Source organism: Lagopus leucura, unplaced genomic scaffold (assembly GCF_019238085.1).
Source record: "Lagopus leucura isolate 7727_CA_CO unplaced genomic scaffold, USGS_WTPT01 Super-Scaffold_100021, whole genome shotgun sequence".
Taxonomy (NCBI): Eukaryota; Metazoa; Chordata; class Aves; order Galliformes; family Phasianidae; genus Lagopus; species Lagopus leucura.
The window spans coordinates 481287-505760 of record NW_024962274.1 but is presented as its reverse complement, the minus strand read 5'-3'; the positions used below and the strand labels follow the sequence as shown (position 1 = coordinate 505760).

Here is a 24474-nt window from a genome sequence, read left to right as displayed (position 1 = left end):
AGCACTCAGGTATTTCCACATCAAAGTAAGGTGCCTGCACACCTGCAATGCTCTTCTGAACAGGGACACAGCGCTCAGCCCTATGGCCCTATCACAGCCCCTGCTCTGCTGCTCACCTCAGTGAGGCACAGGGAGGAGCTGTGAGATTTGTGCACTGACTTCATTCTCTAACACACACAGTTTCTGGACAGGCTCACAGAGATTCTTTATATTGATTGATTTTCTTTCTGGAACCCCTGGGAAGAAACAGAGGCTTCTGCAAGTTCTGTGTTTCAGGATAACGTTGTTGTTCTCCAGCCTTTCATCCCCCACTCTGTGCATATATGTAGCCTGAATTGCTCCAAAAAACGTATTTACTATCTGCCATTTGATCCACAGGAAAACAAGGAGAAGGTGGAAAGCATCATCCCTGTAGAGTCCTACATGCTGCCCTCATCTCCTGGCAGAAAGCTAACAAGTTGAAATCCCTCCCCAGGTACCAAAGCAAGGGAGACTGTGCTGTAGGCAGCAAGTCAGAGAGAAAATGAGCAGCAGTATCATGGCAGGAGAACCTGCACAGGGGCTTGGGCACGTTGTGTGGTGCTGGCTGGAAAAATCCAAGACCCCAGCCAACACAAGCTGCAGGAACCACCTCAACTGTAACTTAAGATATCAGAAACATTAAAAAAAAGCCACCATTTTCAGATACATCTTCCCACAAACACAAAAACTAGCCAGGGTGAAACTATCTGCATAGAAAGCACTATGCCATCAATCACACGCCACGTACGAGAGAAAAATAACAAATGAGACAACCTGAGCATCTCACTGACAGATTCATTTATCTTCACAACACCCCGCGATGTAAAAAGGCTTGATTATTAGCAGTACAGTAATTCAGTAAATTGGGCACTTGATTACTCAAACCCTACATTACATTTAAAAAATGAGCCCCTTCAGATGCATATCCTTGCTATTTGTTAACTATCAGTAACAGTGGGAAGTAGGAGCTCCCAGGTCTGGCTGTAGGCTGAACAGTGCCAACCTGAGCAGCAGATTGTAGAAGGGCTTGGGCTGGGAGAGACCTCAAGGACCACCCAGTCCCTACTCCCTGTGTGGGCAGGGACACCTCTCATTAGTCCAGGTTGCCAAAGCCCCCTCCAACCCAGCCCTGAGCACCTCCAGGGCTGGGGAACCACGGATCTGGGCAGCAGCACCTCACTGTCCTCTGAGTAAAGAATTTCCTCCTTACATCTAACTGAAATCTTCCCTCTTTGAGATTAAAGCCATTCCCCCTTGTCCTGCCACCATCAGGCCATGTAAAACGTTGCTCTTCCTTCTGCTGATAAACTCCCTCAAGGACTGGAAGGCTGCAGCAAGGTCTCCCCGGAGCCTTCTCTGATACATTCAGCCAGTTCTTTTTTCCCTGTAACTAAACATCATTAAAAGGGAAGAAAAGATCATCACATCTCAAACACACACACAATACTCTTCTACTGCAAAAAGAGCTTCAAGTGCAGGAGATTCGCTCTTTACAAAAAAAATAAATCTTTTAAAAGAAACAGAAATCTGCAGACAATTTCCTAAGTCAAAACTGAAATCATTTATAAAACTTAGCTGCAATGGAATTAAAAAAAAAAAAATAAATAAAAAAGGCAAAACTCATCACAAGTGATTTTTTGGCAGAAGAACACCTGACAAAGCTGCAGCTGTGCTGCTTACCTAGCTAGCAGCTTATCACACTATTTCTGTCAGCTCATACAGAAAGGCTGGTGCTGGGACACAGCCCAGAGTGAAGAAAATGGAGATCTTGAAGCAAACCCACAGACACAGTTATCTTCTAATGTGTTTAATTGGTTTAAGATTCTTCGGTCCCAGCGTGAGAGATGTTGTGACTAAAAATAAAAAGCACTCCATCTTCAGGGCTGCAGCACAGACCTGCGGGCAGGGCGAAGAGGGCGTCTGCAGTACTGCTGGAAGGGGGAGAGCAAAGGAGTGCAGGTTGAACACAGCTGCTCTTTTTGGAGAGGCTCGTGCCAAGCCACCTGGCAGGAGCAGCTACAGAGAGCGACTGCAGGGCCATGCAGGTCCAGCTTTGTGAACTTAAGGTGTATTGAAGAAAAAAAGGAAGAGCTGTAGTATCTCCTTAATTCTGTTCCTTATTCTGAAATCACAAGAACACTCCCCAGCCATTACATGTTCATTCTCCTGACTTTTGGGCAATTTTATGTAGGAAACAATGTCTGATTTAAGACTCCGGAGATCAAATACTCTTCAATCCCGAAGACAAGGAAGGATTAGGTAGAACAGCTGAAGGAAGGGAGTACTGTTGGTCTATTTATATTCCACCACCTATTGGGTCAGCAAAGTCTTACATAAAAGCTTTGTAGTAGCTGGAATTTGACTTGCTTTATATACTTGACATGAATTAACTTCCTCACAGACCTACTTTGCTTAGCCTGATGAAGGGAAATGGTTCGTGCATTTCTAAATGCAATTTCTGTTGCCTTGAATGCCTCTGATCTCAGAGCAGAAATTCCTTCCCTTTCCTATCTGTCACAGACATCGTTTCCTTCAAACAAGTCAAAATATACATACTTATCTTTAAACGTTTTAGCATTGCAAAGATTCCCATGCATTACCACACTGGTAATTAAGAATCCCCTTGAAGGAAGGGGATGAGTATAAGCAAAATTAATTATTAAAGAAATATGGAGTTAAAGGAGTTCTGGCCCAATCTCCCAGATTATTATTTATATGCTGTAATGTTGAGCACTTTTTGACTATCTGAAAGGCTGCAGAGAACAGTGGGTGTCATTTCTCCCATTACAAACCGGTCTGTTTTTCATTCTGCTCCTTGCTGTCTACACCATTCTGAAACCTTTGGAGCTGCTGCACTCTTATCTCTCATAATAAAAGCAAGCTTAATGTTCATAACCGCCCCTGGATGAGGTCTTTCATCACCTTTGCCAGTTCTTTTTGGTACAAGAAATGCAGCATCAAGAACAGTTCACTGCATGCCAGGTGCAAACAGGATCTCAACAATCAACTGGAAATAATGACTGTCCTACAGGATAAAAAGACAAAGAGAAGGCAGAGCTGAAAGCCCGAAACCATTCAGACTTACACCTCTGTTGCAGACCCAGAGGAGCTTCAGATCCAAACTGCTCAACCTTCACTCCTGGTTTCACGCTGCTGTGCAGAACAGCTACAGCCACACGCTGCCTAATGTGGGAGAGCGTGCTGCTTTTCAAGAATGCTACAGATAAGTGAGGATCAGCCTTTAGGGCTTGCATTTTTATCAGCTGCATTTTCCCAGAAGAATTCTCTTTACTCAGAGGTTTCAATCCTCAATCCAGTCTGAGGAGTAAGGACCGAAACAAATTATGCAACCTACAACTACCAAAACGACAGGATTACAGAGCAGACCACCTGAACATCCTTATGCTTCTACTCCACTGATGCCATTAGTCCTCTAATCTTAACAGTCTCTAATCTCACTTTTTATTACAATTCCCAAATCCTTCTTTCAGAGAACTCTTAATTGTGTGCTTACGTTTAAGCATGTGCATACATACCCTGCGGAATCAGGACTTAAAGTTCACTGCACACAGAAGAAAAGCAGATGTCTTTAGTGTTGAATAAACCACAAGTGTAAATGTTGGCAACGTGCTAAGAGAACAGGAGTCTCTCCTCCTAGGGTAAGGCTGAAATTCAGTGTAAAACCATATGTGAAGGAAGCAAACGGGTGCCCCTCCACTCCATCTAGTAACAGAAGGGCTCAAACAAATCACATTCCTCAACACTGCTGGAGCCCTGGGGCACAGCACTGTCACCTCTCCTGCTTTTAGACAGCAGCAGCATCCCCTCAGTTCCAGGTGAGTCGGATGGTGCTCACAACAGCTCCCCCAGGTATTTTTCATGCACCAGCCTTCCAGGAGGGACACACAAGATACGGGTTACTGTGCTTCTCCAGAAGATGCAGGTGCTGGGGACTGGAAAGGTGCTCCATTAAATCCTCAGATGGGAGGAAGGCAATTATCCCTTCAAAGCACTCTTGGCACTCCAGTACTCACTGAACCAGAGGCTGCTTCTAAAGTCTCCTGCGCAGAACAAATTGCTGCGCACCAGAAGCCAGGCAGAGCCACTGATTAATGACAAAATGCAGCAAAAATCCCCAGCAACACAGTTATCTCACAGCAAATTATGTTATCAGGGGATATACTTAACAGCTGCAGCGCTGTAACAAAAAAAAAAAATCAACACAGTATCATATACTAAGTGTACTTTGTGCTACTCCTCCCTTTTTGCTGGATTCCCTCTTCCATCTTTGCTTGCAGATGCTGTCTATATGCATCCTGTATCTTCACAACATGTTTTCATCCAATATCAGATGGTCCTGGATTAAGCTGTGCTTGGCCTTTACTTGGAAAGACACTCGTACACATTACTCAACCTTACATTAATTTCAATAGAAAATTGTGCTAATAGTGCAGAATACTGCAACATCCTATTATATTAAACAGATCTCAAATCACTTGGCAGAAGCGGTCCTATAAGGCAGTCAGGTTGGTCCTGCTGTTAGGCAACAGTATTCACTGCCACATGTCACACTCTTCCTGTAAGAACTTGACAGAGACACTCTGCACGTGGGTACCATCCCTGCAGATGAGCCATGTCCCCAGCCTGGATGTGTTTTCTATTTGAGTGCTGCTGAGATAATATATATTAGGAGGTTTGTGTTGCGGCACGCTGTCAATACCTACAAATGCAGCATAGATCAGTCTGCAGTCAGATCAGCTGCAGTGCTATTAAATGGGAGACACACACAGCCATTTCATTCCGCCTACCATGGAAATGCAGCAAAATCATGTGCAACATTTGCCAATAAAACATGTATGTGGATTATCCCGTTTAACATCTGTGCCTTACAAACAACTCTGGTCCAGTAAGACAATTATTATTCACTCTTTTCATCCAAATGGACAACAACAGTCATCTCTACTCCACAGCTCCCCAGTGACACCACGCAGCACAGAAGGCGCAGGGTTTGCTCGCAGTTGGCTCACATCTCATGTTCACTCCTGTTTACTGTTGGACGTATTCACATGCCCTAACAAAAGGAATCAGAATCAGAGTTTAGGAACTCTGAGAAGAAAGTGTCCAGCATGGGCAGGTGAGAACACCCAGAGGGAGAACACGTTTTGTTTCTTCAGAAACAGAGCAATATTGCACACCAAGCCAGCCTTCCACTTCACTGACTTTTCCTCTTCTTCAAACCAAAAGAGCAAGAAACAGATGCTCACATTTAAGTGTAGAGTTACAGACACACTGAGATGAAGCTCAGCCTGAAGGCAAACCACTCCTAAGCTCCAAAAGAAAACAGGTAGGCTTTGAGATCTCAAACTCTAAAGGAAAAAAAAAAGCACTCATGAGCAAGGAGCTAAGTGCTGTTTCAAGAGGGAATAACCCCAAAGTGAATCTCGTGGGACTGGTTCTCCTGTTGGAAGGAGCAAGCTGCTTGGTGTGTCAGCTCTGTGACTGCTAGAAATGGGTTTTGTTTCCTGTAGAACCAGGTGCTAGCACGGTTCCAAGGCCCAGATAACAGCAGCACAGTAAAAGCGAGCTGAAGCAGTGCAGTGCCTTTCTGCTGCCTTTTGTTGCCTGTGTCTTTTAGGCTTCTCTTTGGCTTCTCTGAACAGGCTTGATAGAATTCCATTATAGCAGTGCCTCAGCAGGAAGAATAATGTGAGACCACATCTGGAGATCGCTTTGCATCCTAGGTAATAAAACAATCAATAACATAGAAAAACTCATCATTGTTTGCAGGACCATCTCATAAGCATGACGTGCACAAAGAAAATTATTTTCTCGTTCCCAGCACAGTAACACTGCTCCTCCCCACCTTCCTTCCATTTTAAATGGATCTTGAAATTAGCATGTAAGAAAAGCCTGAGCTCACGCTAAGAAAGCTCTGAATATTAACATAATTAATGTCATCAGTAATACTTGGAGTTTGCAGAAACAGCAGGTGAATCAATGGGAACGATGTATTCATCCGAGAAAAGAATGTGACCTTTAAAATCTATAAGGCAATTTTAAGGCGGTTTCCTCGTTGCTCAACAGCAAGAATAAAACCAAATGTAGCTAAGAGAGAGAACGTGCAGGAGAACTAAAAATGCAATTAAAGCCTAATTACAGCCCTGGGACCACCGTGCAGAAGATGCCCCACCTATAGAAAGGTGTGGCAGCACACAGGGCAGCCTGAGAAGCCACCCCAAGGAGAGGCAAATAAAAGATCATTCCTGCAATTCAGATCTGCCTAGATAGAGGGTTTTGTTTGTTTGTTTTTAATCCAGAATGCTTAAAATTAAGTTAAATGCTCTAAACCCCAAAACAATTTGGATTAAAGAGTGTGCAGTTCAGCTCACCTGCTCTTCAATGCTAGTGCATCACACCATTCTCCATGCAAGTGAGCTCTGTATGGTGATTCAGCGACTGGAACAACTGCATTTTGTCTCAGCTGCTTTACAACAGTCAATCTTCTCAACACAACGGAACTATGAAGATTGCACTTCAAGGTTCTCAGCAGTAAGTGAACCAGAGGGAGTTTCATGGAAATAACTTATCAAGGGTTTCTGGTGAATAGCTTCACTCTGGTAGATGAGGCTGCAACCAGAGGAACGCACCGCCCTGCGCATCGGTTTGGCCTGCTGTTCTTCACACTCTGGATGTCCTGATGGTCACACAATGAAATTAGCTTTACTGGTATTTTGAACCTCAATGTGCCTTTTAACTTGTACCATTATTCGACTGATTCAAAATCCACATGATGTTAGTTTGCTTAGAAAGGAAAGCTGGGTTTGATTTTGTGTCAGTCTATAAGGACCTTCACATTCCTCCATGCAGGGCACAGACCTGAGTGGAGAAACAGAGGCTTCTCTGACCAATTATTTAAATGGATAAGCATGGCTGCTTAGCTGCTGTCCTCACACAGTTTCCTTTGAAAGACCTGTAGCCTTGTGTAAAGTGTGGAAAAAAGATCCTGAAAGGCTTTAAAAAGGCAGTTCTATATAGCACGGTTTGTGGCCAGTCAATGCCTTTATTCCTCGAAGGCCTCTGCAATAATTTCTCCACTGAGTGATGTTTATTGAAAATGGTGCAGCTGAGCACCAGCGGGCTCCCCTGCTGTTTGGTTTATCTATCCTCTGAACTCTAAGCAGCATCTCGGTCTGAAAGTGTTCCCCTGGTAAAATAAGCAACTGACAACACAAAAAGCCCAGATGACTTCCAACTGCCAGCACTAATGCTGTATCTACGAGCTTTTTCCCCTGTTGAAGTTTCTCTCTTTTTTTCTCCTTTACCTCTTCCAGCAGAGCTCTCTATCACAGCAGCCCACTGAGTTCCAAAAGAACTACTCCTGAAAATCCACAGATTATTAGATTCACATAATTTAGAAGCACGTCACTTACTGGATGCAGTAACACATCAGGTGTTTCTAAGAACAGGTCTGCAGACTGGAAACTGCTGTCTGAACAAGCGGCTGGCGACCCTGCCAAAGCAAGGGGCTGGAGCTCAATGATCTTTAAGGTCCCTTCCATTCTGGGATTCCATGACTCTATCTCCAGAGGTGTTTGGCTTCAAGCCTCATGCTTCAATAGAAGCCTGCTTCTCTCCTTAGGCAGCCAGGAGCTGTGCTCTCTGCCCAGTGGAAATTCTTACTCTGACTTGGAAGGACTGCGCAGAAGCAGACTGCTGCAGTCACACTGCAGTGGGTGCCAGTGGTTCCCTTCACTCCACGTTTTCTTGCTTTTGGTGGTTTCTTGTTCACCCTAACTAGAAAGCAGAGCAGCTCTGAGTCACTGCCAAGCATCGCTAATGGAAGTGGGGAGCAGGAAGGAAATAAAGATGACTGGTTACAGAATTAGAAGTACTTCTTAGTGTCTAAAATGGCAGGGCAAAAAAACCCAGATGTGTGTTAGCTCTGTGAATAGCAGCAAAATGCTTCCAGCCAGAAGAACGAGCAAACCTATGAAACCTATCAACAACACCTTTGTTCATTCAGACAACATAAAAGCACCTGAAATATAGGAGAGTTACTGAGAAAAATACTGTATTTGTTTCTTTCTTTGTTCACTTTAATTCAGATGGAGTTTCTGTGAAAATGCTTTATTTCCTTTTCTATTTCCTTAAGTTTGGATGCTCAAGCAAATTTTGAAGTGAAGTGCTTCAGTGAAGTCCACACATGGGCCATATTTAAACTCATAGGTTGTTTCTTTGTTCATTTAAGACAAGCAATCAGCTAAGGTAAAAAAGTGACTTCTCCACTAAAAATATTAGAGATGCCACTGACATGCAGTTCCTAACACATCTTTATGGACCAGGCTTCCTTGCACAGGATATCATTAGGTGTAAAAGGGAGCCCAGTGAATGAATGAAGACACAGCACTTTTTCATGTATTCAGGCTGTCCTCAAAACTGCTAGCTCCAGAAACTGCAGCAATAATTTTGCAAAATGTAGTCAGCACTAAATCTGGAAGGTCAGCTTTAGGACAAACGCTGTGACTGTTCCTTTCTGGCACAGACAGGCACGCACCATTTTGTACCAAGCAACCATCCATTTTCTACAGAACGACATTTGGGGACTGCAGTCCAAAAGGCTCCAATGAGCTGAACTGATATTAATTCCAAACAGCCTGATATCACTGTAACTCTATTGGAGCTCTCAGTGTCAGTTTCCTTGAATAGGAGCAGCCAGTTTTCTTTCTTCCTTGTTTTCTTTTTTTCATTACCTTTTTCCAGAGCCTCCTGGAGCAGAGCAGTCCTAGAGTACAACGCCTCTGCAAAACAGGCAAAATGTTCCAGGAGCAAGCTTTTCCTAACTGAATGTTGCTTGAAAAAGTTTCCAGTAGTTCCAGCTGGGATTGGGCAAGGATTTGGAACTCATTTTTTTTACTCACAGTGGTAATGCTTTTATAAAATCTACTAGCACATCTAGCTCAATGTTTTAGTGGGAAATCTTCCAAATCGCAGCCATCTACCTGAAGCCGAGCTTCTAAATACAAGGCTATCTTCCATTCACAAATGCCCATGCAGGAAGATGTATATCCACCTTGATGAATTTCCTCCATAGTGAAGGACATCTGAACGTTTGCTAACTCTGTCAGATGAGATTGCTCCACAAAGGCCAATTTTAGAGAGAAACAGCACATCTATCAGCACAGACACACGCTGTGACTGCACAGCAGGGATCATCAGCCTGGGTCTGGCTACCAGAAGTACTCCTGTATCTTAGCACTGCACCTCAGCACCACAGGCCAGGAATACAGGCTAATGACAGCCAGGCAGAGCCAGCACATGTCTATCAGACCTCAGAATGCTGGACCTCACCTGACATTCTGAGCCTCTTCTTTGTGCTTTGGGAGAAGCCACCGCCCTTGTCTACTCTACCAGAGGAGTAACTCTGGAAAAACAAATGGATTACTCAGTTGAAGAGAAAGGTAAAACACCATTTCAGGAAATGGGATGTGCACTTAGATGAGCCTGACATGGACCAGCTACAAACACAGCAAAAGGGAGACTGAACCTTACTTGGAGTTAGCAGAAACAAAGCCATGGGGAATTCCACCTGTTGGCGCAGAGTGCATTTTAGTTCAGCCTAGATGAGCTGCTCGGCTTTCCAACACTTGTTCTATTTATTTCTCTACTACAATCTTCTCAGTGTGACGTCTACAGTGAGGAGATCACCACTTCCCCTATCCTGGTCAGGGAGATTAAACAACATCAACAGTGAGAAAGCAAGTGCCTGAGACTGTACTCAAAATCTGCGCTGGCTCGCCATAAAGATCTGGCATTTAAATGACTGGATAATGTAGATCTTACACTAATATTAGACTGCTGTTATGAGTAGGTATTACAAGAAAAAAATCAGATTTTCCTTTTGAAAACCTATCTCTTTATCTCTATATAAAAGATTTTCCCTGAGGTTTCTTACGTTCCTGGGAGATAGGAATTTAATGGTGGACTTAATTGTGCCTAGCTGGCATTGAGACCACAAGCTAGGGAACAAGGGGGTTGTTTTTCATTTTCATAAAGCTCAATAAATACACTGTTCACTACGAGAATGACAAGTGATATACAGGCAGAGCAAAGTCCATCTATTTTTGAACAGACCAGTACCAGATTTTGTAGCATTTCTTTACAGGATTTGCCAGTATAACAAGGATCCCAAGAACATAATGGAAGTAATTAACCTCCCAGTTTTGTGTTCACATTCATGGGAGGCTGCTTTAGGATGAGAAACATGGGGAGAGAAAAGAGGATCACAGCTGAAACAAAAAGAGAGATTTATTTCTCGTCAGTTGTTTGGCCACACCACAAAGCAAGCGGACACAGCAGCAATAAATTGGGGCATTTTAGCAGAAAAACTGAGCAACAATCTTAGAACCACACAGCTGAAAGCTCAAATGTGTGGCATCAGAATAGCCGTACACTTAAATAAATCTGCTTTAATTGCTTATTTTCTATCTTTCCCCATTGTAAAACAAATGAAGATGCCATTGAAGATGCCTCTGGTAAGGCAACCAGAACATGAGCTTGTTATTACAATAACACTTTGCATAAAGGCTTCCTTTATGTTTATTAACCCAAAAGAACTCTAATTTCAAACCCATTCTTTTACTATGGCTTCCATCCTCAACAGCTCAAAGACTCTTCTGGATTTTTCTACTTGCTCTCCAAGCTGCTGAGCTGGGCTGCCTCTCCTTACCTTCACTCACTCCATTTCCAGCTGCACGCCCAGCGCTTCGGTACCGTGTGCTGCCCCATGTTCCCTGCTATGGATGGCTGCCACACCAAGTGCAGCACCACCCCGGTCACATGCACAGCATGCACTGCTTCTAGGCATCCACGCTGGTAAAGCCTCCTATTAATCATTCCTGTGCTGCCATCAATTAAGTAGCTGATTAGTGTTCACAAAGGAAGCAGTCCCGCCAGCTTGGTTACCTCTCTCAGCAGGACACTGTTTGCTCAAGAGTTTTCCTGTAATCTCTGTTGGCAAAAATAAATATATGTGTTTCACATCTATGTTCCATATATATATTCATGTAAATATTTCATCTTTTAGGGGAATCCTGTTCCTCAGTCTTCATTAAAGAGGAAAAACATCCCGGTCCTTTCAGCAGACCTACAAATTCTGTAAAATGAGGAGGAGATACAAATCCTTCCAACTGAACTGTGTGCCCCTTTCCTGCCCCTCACAAAAACACTGCTCTGCAGGGAACTGTTGGCTAGAGAAGGTTGCATCCACGAACCTTACATGGGGCAGACTTCCCCCTTCCCTCTACCAAAGCACCTCATTAGTACAGAGCAGACAGCAGAGGGATGCACTGACATGTGAGACAGTGGAAATCTGGACAGAAACAACCAGCAGTTGCTTGCAGTACTCTTGGTTGAATCAAATAACTTGGCCATTCAAACTCTACATCTTAAAACACAGATTTCAACACCTAATCTCCCTGCAGTCCTAATTTAGCTTGATGAGAAAAAAGCTGCAGCAAATGTGCCAAGTGGCAGACTGACATTTATCGACATACTTAAACTCTGAACATGCCCTAAAGGAGATGGGTCTTCAAAAGAGAACACTTTATTTTACACCGTTCTTGTTAACCCAAGCTGAGTTAGCTATCCTCTTAGTGTCTGGGATAACTGATATATAATGCTAACTGTAAGTATAAAATTTGATACAAAGTTCAATCTTCATTCCAGATGTATCAGTGGGAACTTTTCTTCCCATAAAAGTTTTGATGGAATACAGGAGATTGATTCACCCTCCCAAAATGATATGAAAGGATTCTGCTTGTTGGAACTATAACAAGAAAGCCTTAACAAGAATCAGTGCTTCCATCTATGAAGAAAAATAACAGATCTGGAAAGCAATCTAAGAAACCTCTAGCAGCAATCCTGAGATACCAGAGCTCCTTAAATGTAAATTCCAAAATCTAACAGTGCCAACAGTAAGATTACACTACATAACCCATTATCTATAAAACCATAAGCTCAAAGAACTCTCAGGAGACCTCACTGCAGCCTATCAATACCTGAAGGGAACCTACACCCAGGAGGGGAGTAAACTCTTCAAAAGGGCTGATAACAGCAGGACTAGGGGAAATGGTTTTAAGTTGAAGGAGGGAAGATTTAGGTTGGATGTTAGGGGGAAGTTCTTTACTAGGAGAGTGGTTAGGCCCTGGAACGGGCTGCCCAGGGAGGCTGTGGATGCCCCGTCCTTGGACGTGTTTAAGGCCAGGTTGGACGGGGTCCTGGGCAACCTGATCTGAATGTGTATGTTTGGTGGCCCTGCTAGGCAGGGGGGTTGGAACTACATGATCCTTGGGGTCCCTTCCAACCCGGGTGATTCTGTGATTCTGTGATTCTGTGAGATCGTTTGGTGTTTGCCACCATTCTTATATAATTAGTGAATGTCTGGCACAGGAAAGCAGGCAACTTTTGTACCAAGAGTTTTCATATTCGGCCATCACTTTTGCATAAGGGACAGAAGTAGTTCCTAGAAAGCCCTGCCCTGACTTTTCACATTTCTGTTAAAGCTGACGCTGCTCAGCCTCTTGTTCTCACAGGGAATGGGGAAGGAGCAGAAGCAAAACTGCCTGCAGTGCCACTCTTTAATTTGTGCTGCTGAGAGCAGATCCTGGGCCGGGGAGAATTCAGAGTCACTGTCAAGTCAGGTGCCCACCTACACAAAAGCAAAAAACTGCCATGGAACAAGACTTGTGCAGAAACTCCTCACAGGGAAAATCTGTAGCTCATTCTTCACAGAGCCACGTCCTGATTTCACAGAGGTCTGTAAAAAAGGAAGAATTAATTTCTGCAAAGGACTTCAGAGGCTCAGAGGTTGTTATTTGGCCAATCTTTAGGTTCACAGTCAGCTCTCCAAAGCCCCACCAGATCAATAAAGCCTACAGCCATAATGTCTGGTAGCTCCAACCTTCCAGGAAATGAGCTTGTGAGTTTTATTCTAATTGTAAACACACAGGTGTTGACACCACCAGAATCAATAGTAAGAGGAGCACTTAATAGATTCTTGATGTCATTCAGAGAAAAGTGGGAATAAAAGGTCAAGCACTGAGTTTCTCTTGCATTCATACACTGATTCTGCCTAAACCCTCCTTGTGCAGTGCAAAGAGAACTTCTGTTCCTCAATAGCTTATCAATAAAATATCAATTTTTAAAGAGTACCTCTTGCCAGCAGCTGAATTAATTAAGGGTTTGCCAATGCACAGGAGCCAAACCAGATAAGGCCCAGAACAAATTCAGAGTTGAGCTATTCAGCCTGTATTTAACCCTTGTCTGAATGTTCTCATTCTGCATTCAGTCCAATTCCAAAGCGGCTTGGTCTGCTTTGAAGTGAATTGTGTTATTCAAAACTGGCCACATCCTGGGATAAAGGTATCCAGAGCGGAAAAATTAAGCAGAAATACTTAAGCTGGAGTACATTTTTAGCATATAAAGCCTTAGATTTCATCTACACCAAAGCCTTTTGCAACAGTATAGCTGGGGAAAAAAATGACAGGCACTGCTTTACTCACACAGTGGAGCTACTGCAGTTCAAACACTCCTGGCACCACAAGCTGCACACTGCCCAAGGCAGCTGGCTTAAAGACAGCGTGTATTCCCTCGGGGTGGGATTACTGCTCTGCATGCTATTCAGGAAACCAGGCCAGACAGCTGACCTTCATTTTCCAGGTGTGCTCATATGCCCTCTCTCGTAAGTACTGCTAAAAGGTGACAAAAAGGAATGAATCCTGAAAAGAAAACTCCTTTACAGAGCTTGCAAGAGAAACGACAACTGCAGCCACCAGAGAAAAGGTGAAATGAGTACTGCTGCTAGAGGACAGCTGTTAATTGGTCTATGAGGATTTGTGTTTATGACAGTGAAAGCTAACGTGCAATAGAACTAAGGCTGCAAACACAGTCGTGCTGTTTTGTTCAGCCTCACAGCAAAACTCTGACTTTCTGCACTGGAATTGCTAGAGCAGAAGACACTGAGTTTTACTAAAGGCAAATCACCCAAAAAACTTTGGGCTTTTTTTCTGAACTCTCACACTTCTAACACTGCTGTGAAATACAATGCACAGAGCACATCCCTGGCTGCTTCAAGCCAGCACTGTTTTGCAACCAGGGATGCATTTAGAGACAGATCACCACAGGTTCTCTGGGAAAGCACCTCAGTATCCTTGAAATGTAATTAGAGAACCACAAGGGGATTTAATCTTGTTGAGATCTCACAGTAGAACAGTGTTTAACCCTGGCACTTATTGCTCTCCACCTAATAAACAAAATAAAAATTCCAATCAGCCAGAGGAACAACTAAGACAGGCGCTTTCATGAAGTCCACCACGACAAACGCCAATCTTGTATTTGCTGGAGTGGCACAGCATGGAAACAAGTCACCTCCTTCCTGGCTCACTTTAAATGGTTCACAGATCCATGTACAACCCATGAGACAGCACCAGCCTGAATTTCACTGCATTTGTGTAAGTTAGCCCACGTGTGCATGAGGAATGGGCATACTTGAGCCTTGCCAGCAGTACAGCCCTTACAGACAAGGCCCCCAAGAGGAAACACCAAGAACATTTCCACTGCTGACTGCCAGATTTTTCCAGGCATGAGTTGGCCAATGAATCCTAGAACTCTCAAAACCAAGGCAGGGCAGTAAGTGAGGATGTGAACGTTTGGGTGAATGCTAATGGCCCTCTAACCTCATGGGAGGAGACCACAGAGGGGGTCAGAGGTTCTTCAAGAGAAAACCAGTCACAGAAGCACCTTTTAAAGATCTCCCTCCTCTGCTGTTATTGTTCAGAGCAACAAACAGTTGTCATTGACATGCAGACAAGGAGTTGACGGCTCACCTCAGGATACGTGGTATTGAAAAGACAGAAAATAAAATCACCAGCTGCTGCTCTGGACAAGAGTAAGTTATTTACAAAGTGAAAGCAGTAAATTAGCTTAATGGCAAGACCACATGCTGCGGTACAGATCAAACCTTTTTTTTGTTTTCCACTTCCAGCTGACAGGATTGAGATTACTCAAGGAAATCGAGTTCATTATCTTGTCTCTTTTGAGAAAGGAAGGAAAACCTGGGGCATAGAGACCAAGAAAGGAATGAGAAAACCACCATGAAAATACAGTCAAGGGGGAATGACTGGCGGCTGCATGAGGAATGTAATCTTGTAAATGGACCAGAGTGCACTGAAAGCAGAGGCAGAGGAGAGGAATCAAGGCGGATTTAGACAGATTGAGGCAGAACTCTCAGGAAACAGGGACTCCATATCAGAATTACTGTGCTTTTTTAGGAACATACTAGAATATGAGAAGTGCTTAAATGTGCGGCGTGGATTAGTGGATTAGACAAGTTAACCATCCCAACACTGCGCAGCGTTAGACAGCATGGCTGTCTGAAAAGACAGTAAGTTGTCTGGAAAAGAGCTACAGCAAAGCACCGCCACTGCAAGCAATAAACTCCATGCCAGTGTAGATCAGAGTAGGTAGAAGACTGGATTTTGGTTCTGAACACTGAACACTGAGGTATGAACGAGCTCCACAAGGCGCCTCTACAGATACACGGATGTGAAGTGCACTGCTGTGAGCACTGCAGAACATCACAGCACCAGGGGATCGCTGAGGTGGAGCCCTGGGCACCTTGTACTCTAACACTGGAATCCAGATTAAAGATATTCTTGTGGGAATGCTGAAATCACTACTGAAATTACAAAGAAAACCAATGAGCTCTATTATTTCCCAGCCGTTCCTGTGGCTTTCATTGCCATTTTCATTGCTTAACTTACAGTTAAGCTCATACTAAGATTTTTGTTTTCACTTATTTTGACACCAAGTTTGTGGCTATCTATGGGATATGTTAAACAGAACTGGATAACCCTTCAGGTCCCTTCCAGTCCAAGCCCTTCTACAGTTCTATGCTATGTTCTCAGAGTAGTTGAGATCTGATCTTAAAAAAAAAGCATATTAGTACCATTTTCAGCTGAAACAACTGAATATATTGCTTCTACTGTGAAAAAAAGATGCTCACCATACATGTATATGTATAACACCACATGTAAGTAGTACAATCAGCTTTCCTTCACAAGTGGATTACTAATCACAGTGTGGGTACTGAAAAACCATACTTCCACGCAGCTGATACAAGTATTATACTTTTGCAAACATTATCTTTTGTTTCAAAATGTGTAACTTCATAAAACTCACAAGAAAGCCTAACTGGCATTACCTGAAGCCTTTACAGGTGTGCCTACATCAAAATGTTATCTTTAGTTATTTATTTGACCATGCACAACCTTTTCAAATACGTCCCTGCCTCCTTTTCTGCATTCACAGTTTCAGAACTGGCAAAACTGAGTGTAATGCATGCAATTTTGTTAAGCAGGGCCACTTTTCACACCTTGTTCAGCAGGAACCCAGAGGGTGCCATTCCATCAATGTGCTGGGATCAAGGAGTTGCTGTGATCAGTGTGAAACATCTTCACCTGGCCTCTGGCAGGCCTGTATTTACACGAGGAAGAGGCCACAATAAAAGCAGCATGGCTGGGGGCCCTAGAGGAAGATAGCCTTGCTTCCCAGTCATCTGGGCAGCGTGCAGCCCCTATTTTATGTAGGTTATGGGGAGGTGATGGGACTGCCTGTGGTGAGAAGGGAGGCTTGATTCTCTTCTCTGAGGAGCAGGCCAGGCTATTGAAGAGGTAAGTTCACCACCTTGCCTAGGGAACCTGTTTTATTCCGCAAGTCGTACTTCAGTTCAGGCTACTTTATAAAGGTGATGCTCTTAATTTTTATGCTTTTGTGAGTCTTGGAGCTTAAAACTCTGAAGCCCTCATTCCAAAGGCAGGATACTGACAGGACTAAGGAACTTGTCTTTTCTTTCTAAGAAGATAAATGTTTCTCTACAGAAGTGGAGCTTAGGGTTGTTGTTATACTAACATGACACCGCCCCCTTTGAATGAATCGCAAGGGGAAAGCATATAAAAACAACTCCTTTCTGGGGCTGCTAAAACACTGCATTTTCATTGCAAGTGTAACCGTCATAACTCCTTGTGAATTAACTAGGGTGTCAGAAATGAACAGCCCAAAGGAGCTGCGGAAGCTTGCTGGCTTCTCTCCCTCTTTGTGGAAAGACTATTTTAAAAACAGTGTGCACTTGTTCCCTAAGGCTGCATGGGATTTCCAGCCACTGGCTTCCTATGTCTGGCTCATCCTGCTGTGGGAAAATCAAGTTCCTAAGGGCATTTGCTCACTGATTCTCTTGGTGATGTGGTATCAACATTAAGAACTTTTTGCAAGGGGAAAGAGAAGATGCATCTAAAGGGCATTTTCTTAAGTAAGGGAAGTTAAGTAAGCATAGACAACAATGCGATATTAGCAGCTCAACAGCACTAACCTGGGATTTTAGACTTGGTGCTGCAAGGGTAACTAAACAAGGAAATGTGGGCAGAGCCATGTCTGTGGTGAGGACTTTATCACACAGGGCTGAGTACTGGAAGAGGCAGTGTGAGGCTGAGGAGAAGCTCCATAGCAAGCAAGAATGAGGCTGGGAGCTCTGACGTGTGCCAGCTGCAGACAGGGCTGCTGCTCTCTGCCCTCTCCAGCTGTATGCAACTTTTTCCACCAAATCTAACAGCTGAGCTGTTTGTAAAACTGCTAACCTGATCTACTTGCCTACCACAGGTCTTTGTTCCTTAACTTACTGCTGAAACTGCATAAGCTTGTGTGCCTTGCTCTGACTGAAAGCAGAAGGTTGGATGGCTCATCTGAACAAGGGGTAACAAGCAGCTGGAAATGGTGCTCTCAGCTCTGCACAGCTGCTGTGATAGCAGGGCATGTAAAGAATGTAAAGGTGGATAACTTTAGAGGCTTTCTTTCCTCAGCAGGAATAAAACCACACCACTTCCTGGACTGAACTTCTGGAAAAAAATCATAGTAATTTCACCTGGACCTTATTAGCCTTACAATTAGAAGAACTTTTTTTTTCACCGCCTTGTGTTCTGGGAGAGAAAGTGACTTAACTGGATTAAGCTGGGCTGACAGGTGAGTACTCGTGCACTGAAGAGTCTATTCCAAAGACTAAAATTGAAAGCCAAATGTCTAAAGCACCTCTAGAAGATTCCCTTGCATTACAAATCAGTAGTTACTTCTCGACATTCAGTCTGCAGATGGATTGCTCTGTTTCCCCATATATGGGGACAATGGTTCTTCCTCTGACTTTTCTCTCTTCCCCTTCTTGCTACTGCAGAATGTTCTCCATTACAGAGCTAGCAGCAGTCTGTGCCAACAGAGGAACAGAAAACACGTTCATCCTTAGTGAGGCTCTCCATAAGCATCTTCACATGCACAGAGATTTTTTCTTTAAGGCAATGTAAATAGCAACTTTTTCCACTGCTTTTTAACATAGAATTTACTTTTGCTTCTCAAACCGGTGACTTGAAATTAATTCTGCTTGCCCAGCAGGCTGCCCCTGACCAGAAGCCTGCTATGCTTAATGAAACACCAGCTGAGCTTCTTGGATCCAAGCATGTGAAGTGAGGGGGCACGTAAGCATCTGTTTGGGTGGGTACACATTCCCCTGTAATGAGGGCAATCTTGCACTTTATTTCTTTCACACAACAAACAGAAGGGGGGAAAAGTCAGCTGCTCTACATAACAGCCTTCTGACCACTGAGGAGATGACTTGTGCACACATGAGAGCATGCAGACTGACACACACAAATCCTCTGCCACAGAACTACTAAGTAAAATCCCCCATATCTCCTGTCTGGGGGAAGACAACATTGCTCCAAGTTAGTCAAGCAATTCTTTCAGTGAAGGAATGGATAAATCTAATAACACAATGCTTTAGTGCATTTTTGTTATCTCAAAGGCTGACTGTGGAAATGGCTCTTCTTGCTCTTGCCTTCTGCCTAGGCCTGTCATTCTCCCAAGTATATAATATCTAGTCATGAACACAATCAACTGAAAGGATGAACAATCTGACAGGTTCCCCATAAGTATCTTCTGTACCTAACACTGACACCCCAGTTAAACCTTACTTCAGGAAAAATCTGATAATGGAATCTTATGTTCATAGATACAACTGAAAATCCCAGCTGTCAGTGAGGATTTAGCAATGTGCAGCTGAGAGGTGGCTCCTGTTCTCATTGAAAAGTACCTCAGTTACTGGAAGGTACCTTCTGGATGGAGCCTTCCAATGGTCTTGCTGTGCATACCAGGACATCCTGCCAAACACCTGGAAACTTGACAGCAATGCCCAATGAGGATGTTGCCTCCCTCTTTTGTCTTTACTGCTGCCCTGGTGGTGATATTACTAAGATGCTGATTCTTTTTCTCTGTGGGTGCTTGCAATGCACTCTCAGGATGAAAAGGTAACTGCTGAGAGTACTGAGCATTACATTAAAAAAAGAAAAACAGGATTATACTGTTTGCATCAAATGTGTCCATACACGAGCTATTCCTTAAGGTGTGTGAGCAGCAAAAAAAGGCTATGTCTCATCCATTTACAGAACTGGTTTTTTGATCATATACAGGAAGAAAAAAATCTCATACTTGGAACTGAACTAATGGAGTTCTGTGCTTGTTACCTGTATGTGGGAGCCAGCAATGTGTCTCACCCTTCTGTATAGTGTTTGACTGACTAGATGGAAACAGAGCATTGGTTTGCTCTTTAACTGAGGGTCTGAACTTAAATTTGAAGCTGCCTTAATTTCCCACTTTAGAGCTGGGGAAATACAAAAGGGTTATAGAGCTTGTAAAGTCAGAGTGCAGTGGCCTGCAGTCTTACTAACTTCATGTAAAATTTTCACTCTTGACATTCTTTCCAGATCCACTTCAACTCTGAGATGATGTGTAAGAAAGCTGAATTAGCTTCCATGCTTTTGAACAAGTGTTAGTTAAGACATAATGCTGTAGCACGTGGCAACTAATTTGTTATTGTAATAGAAGAGCTCTTGATGACCTCACTCCTTCTGCCTAGAGCACAACACTGCTTCCAACGCTACAGGAAAGCTGCACTAACTCTAAAATACAGAAAACTGGTTAGAGCTCATTCAAACTGTCTATGGGAAGAACAGCAACGCTCTTAAAAGCACGACTATTTCTCCAATGAAAGAGAACTGGGGGAGTGCTGTGATGAGGTTTTTTGGATGTTGTGAAGTGTTGTGTGTTGAGGAAGAGGCAGGTATAACCAAACCTGGTAAAACTGCTCTGGTGGTGGTTGCAGATGTGCCTCATGAACTGCGTGTGATAAGCTTGGAGAACCTGTCCTGTCTTCAGCCTGCTGTAACTAGAGATCATCAGAGCGGAATATCTGTTGATGCTGAAGACAGTTCTGATAAGGTACTGATGAGACAAAGATACCTCAACCACAATGACACTTAAATACCACGTATAACCTGGTTAAAGCTTTTAGGTGAAGCTGGCATCTCCGAAACAAAGACCTACCAACTCCGTCAGGGTGTGAACTTGTGCTGCAGCTTGTGCTCAGCCCTTTCTTGAGGAGCACCCAGGAAAGTGGTACCAGATCAAATCCTCAGGTTACGTAAATGAAGTCTATGTCTTCAATGGGAAGAACTTTTCCTCTTTAAAAAAAAAAAAAAAAAAAAAAAAAAAACCCAAAAAACAAAAAACCAATGGACTTGAGTGGGGAGCTCCAATTTATGTCTCCCAGCTTGCACCAATGCAACTTTAAAATCAGCTAGATGCGAGTTTTGCTTCTGGATCTCTACAGAGTACACTTCCACTACTACTAGCTTCTGCGCTGCCCTGTTTCCTCCTAGGAGGGCAGCGTCTCCTTCTAACCAGTTCAGTGATTCGTCTTCCTTGTCAGCTGCAGGAAATCCAAACAAGCCAAAATCTGAGGGAGCACACAGAGGGAAAACACAGAGGAGACTTCTAAAGCCAGCTGAAGCTGCCACCTTGTCATTCCTGTCAATACTGCAATAAATAAGAGAATAGTCAGGTAAAGATTGACTGACCTGACAAGAATAAACTGGAAACCCAGTCTGATGGAACTTCTGTTTGGATTTGTCTGTGAGTGCTGCAACAAACCAGTCACTTTCCTATTTTAGGAAAGTAGGAAACAAGGCAAAATTGTGATTTATCACAGTTCTTGTGTGCATGGCAGGAACAAGGCAGAGGTTGGAGATGAATCCCATTTTCTGCAGATTAAAAACAAGGTTGATTGTTCATAAGGATGTAATTATAACTAATACAATTACTGCAGTTGCATCCATCCTCCCAAGATATTAATGCCCTTGAAAAATAATTGATTTCCTAGATGGAAAAATAAAGATGAGAACTGGAAGAAGCTCTGGGAAACTGGAAGACCTTGCAAAGGAAACCTCAGAGATTTCAGGGAGCAGGACAGTCTCCAAAGTGTTTTGCCTACAAAAGTCTGAGTGCCTGAGCTCTGGTATGTGCTTACACTGACCACAAGCACTAGTTTCATGAGTCCCTAATTATTCTGACCTACAATTAATGCTCTCCTCATGCTTTGTTTACTCTATCTATTTGTTTCAGGAGCCTTCTGAAGTGCAGCAAGGTACTGCATGGCCTTTAATGGAAGTTCACGGAGGAAAGTTACCCTAAATTGCTAAGTGTCTAGGTGGCAATTACAGAAGGTTAACATTCTGATGAGGCTCTTCTGCGAAGCAGCAAATACCAGAGGTGATATCTTGTCTGGATTGTAAGTTTTAAAATAGAAAATGGATATGCTTACTTAGTACCTTAACCATGCTACAAGAGTCAACTGGCTTTCCTGAGCTCCTTCCTCCTTGCTGGTCTGAGATCAAGTAAAACAATGCTCTGCAGTTTGACAGAGAAACTGCCCCAGTGCAGGGGGAAGCTGGGGAGGGAGTGGCAGAGCACAGAGCAGTCAGACTGAATGCACTTGAGATGACAGGACCAGCCGTGCACAAATATTTGTGGAAATGAAGCTCAGTAATTACAGATGCCTTCCTCTGGCATATTCACTAACTGAACTGGTATTACTTATGGCCAAACAAACAGAATGTATTCTCAGAGTGCTAGACCACCAAAATGCTGTATTTTAAGCAGCGCCCTTAGAACCATGAGTTAATGAATGAACCTGTAAAGTCTGATAACAAGAACTGTCTCTCAAAAAGTGACAAGCTATAGAAGTTCTTGATGATTGCTTTCCATCTTTCATTGTAACACACTGTGCTGTTGGTATTTAGTTAACTGGTGCCACAAAAAAAAACCCTAGTGTAATAAAATGGGTATTCTCTTTGCCTGCTAATATCAAATATTTCTCCTTTTGGTTTTCATCTTAAGTAACAAAATCTATGGGAAGAGGGAGTAAAATATTCTGGTCTGAATTTGATGCTAGCCACAGCATGTTTCTGTGCTGCTGTCATAAAGGAAGGGAAGCATATCTTGGTGTTAAGTCAGAGGGTGGATTCAGGCTGTAATTTAATGTGCACAGCAGCATGTCCCAATCAGCTTGAAAGCCTGTAGTTAGTCTCTTCTCAGGAGCCACAAATGAACAGACTTTTGGTTGAGGGTGCTTCGTTACTCAATGTGAACTCCATTTCCACATCGCCTGTTCTTGTATTACTTGTATTAAAGTGAGTATTCTGGAAAATTGATCCCTCAGTGATGCCCTCTACCATGTAAACCTATCTTGTCACAAGAAGAATTACTTATATCTGAAGTACTACTGTGATGGCTTGTGGCGCTCAAAGCAAGTTTGCAGGGTGTGCTTAAGTTGAGGGGGATGAACTCCTTCCCTCCTGGGCAGAGCAGAAAGTTTTCAAGTACTCCAAATACAAACCTAACAGCTTCTCTGAGGCTGTTTCTCTCTTCCTTTTTTACTAATGGCACTAAGTTAGCACATACAGTAGTACAGGGGGCAGAAGTAAAGCACCTCTGTAAAATGTACCATTCTAGAATACACACCCTCAAAAAAGGAGGGCTGAGCTGGTGGCTGCCTTACAGAGAATGAGGCCACATCTGGGCATGAGCTGCTTCCTGTGTAGATGGCGCAGTGTCTCAGGGCTTTCTCTCATAAATGAGGAATGCCTGTTCTGCCATTTTCCTGTTATGCTAGAGTCATACTTCCATGTTATTCAACTATTTCAACTTAAGAAGTTCCACCTATGAAATATGGAGAGAAATACTTTCCAGATTCTCCAATTCTTGAGCTACTGGGTTTACTTTTATCATCTTTCTCCCAAAGGTCAAAAAAGCATTTTCTGCTGAAGTTACCAAACAACAAAAGCGATTTTTCATCCATAGCTGGACACAGACCTTCAGTCAAATTCTGCTTCTGGCAAAGAACACGCACAAACAAGTAAAAACAAACATGTGAAAGTTTGTACTTTAGGCTTAATTCACCCAACGCTTCTCATCTCTACCAGAAGCTCAGTCTCATCTCGTCAGAAGCTTATGCTTTTCCTAATTACTCGCACAAAACGTTCTTAAATCATATTTTGACAGCCGAAATCTTACATCTCCATAAACAAAAAGAACTGTCAATATTACTAGTGCAGAAGCAAAGGAACCAGATGCACCAGAACTAAAAGCTGGGGGGAGGGGACAGTGATTCATAAGTTCAGAAAAGCATCTGCCAATAGTTTGATAGCAGCCGAATCCAACCGAGTAACTCAGATTCTGCTACAGCTGGCACGGAGATTATCAGCACCTCGCCAGCCAAAAACGCGCTCAGGAACAACAGCACTGGAGCAAGAGAGTATTCGCTTTGGTCCCATCCTTCCCATTATGGGAAATAAGATACAACCGCTGTTTTTCTCGTGTTTTAAGGCCAACCTGGCACCTGCCCGCTCCGCGGAGAAGGATCTGCTATGCTGAATTCAGGAGCTGTGCGTGTCTCCCACCCTTACAACACGCGGGCCTCACGCTGAGCCGTTCCCGTCCCCAGGGCTGTTAGGCCGCACGCAGGGACGTCCCGAGCCCGCGTCTGCCTCACCGCGCCGGCATTAAACTCGTGCTCGGCCAGCACGCAGAGCGACAAGGCGAAAACTTTTACCGCGAACCGCAGAGAGGCATTAAGAACTGGAGCGCGGCAGAGCTGCCGCTGAAGGAGCCCGCAGTGCCCGCACGGAGCCGCACCGCGTCCTTAGGGACAGAGCCCGCAACCCGCGGCGGGTGAGAGGACGCGCTAGGAACAGCCCCGGCTGGGGGAGAGCGTTGCCATGACAACCGCCCTCACACCGGGAAACCGCGGTACCCAACCCCCTCTCTCTCTCCCCCCCCCCCATCCCCCGGCCCCTCCCGCGGCCCGTTCGCTCGCCCGCCCGCCTCCCCCTCGGGCCCCCGTCGGGCGGATACAGCTTGAAGCCCCGGAGGATCTCCTTGGCCCGCTCGTCCGTGGCCGACATGGTCCTGCCGCGCCGCGCCGCGGGCGGAGGGCGCTGCGCCGGGCTCGCCGGGCTCGCCTGG

The 24474-nt window shown here is 44.0% G+C and overlaps 1 protein-coding gene and 1 long non-coding RNA gene across 6 annotated transcripts in view; one reads left to right on the top strand and one right to left on the bottom strand.

Moving 5' to 3' along the window:
• PDE6D (phosphodiesterase 6D) overlaps positions 1-24439 on the bottom strand; it is a 30538-nt gene extending 6099 nt beyond the window's left edge. The window contains exon 1 of the mRNA XM_042878140.1: positions 24364-24439. Coding sequence (XP_042734074.1) covers positions 24364-24413 — 50 coding nt within the window. The 5' untranslated portion in view covers positions 24414-24439. The remainder of the gene's footprint in view (positions 1-24363) is intronic.
• LOC122183820 lies at positions 16606-20660 on the top strand. Of its 5 annotated transcripts, none has more exons than XR_006180371.1 (6): positions 16606-16748; positions 17731-17824; positions 17934-18090; positions 18511-18609; positions 19127-19421; positions 19878-20660. It is a non-coding gene; the product is annotated as an uncharacterized LOC122183820 (long non-coding RNA). The 5 variants fall into 5 exon arrangements; XR_006180373.1 differs by lacking the exon at positions 19878-20660 and adding an exon at positions 18296-18418 and having other exon boundaries at positions 19127-19871; XR_006180370.1 differs by lacking the exon at positions 19878-20660 and having other exon boundaries at positions 19127-19871.
• Positions 24440-24474: the final 35 nt, after the last annotated feature.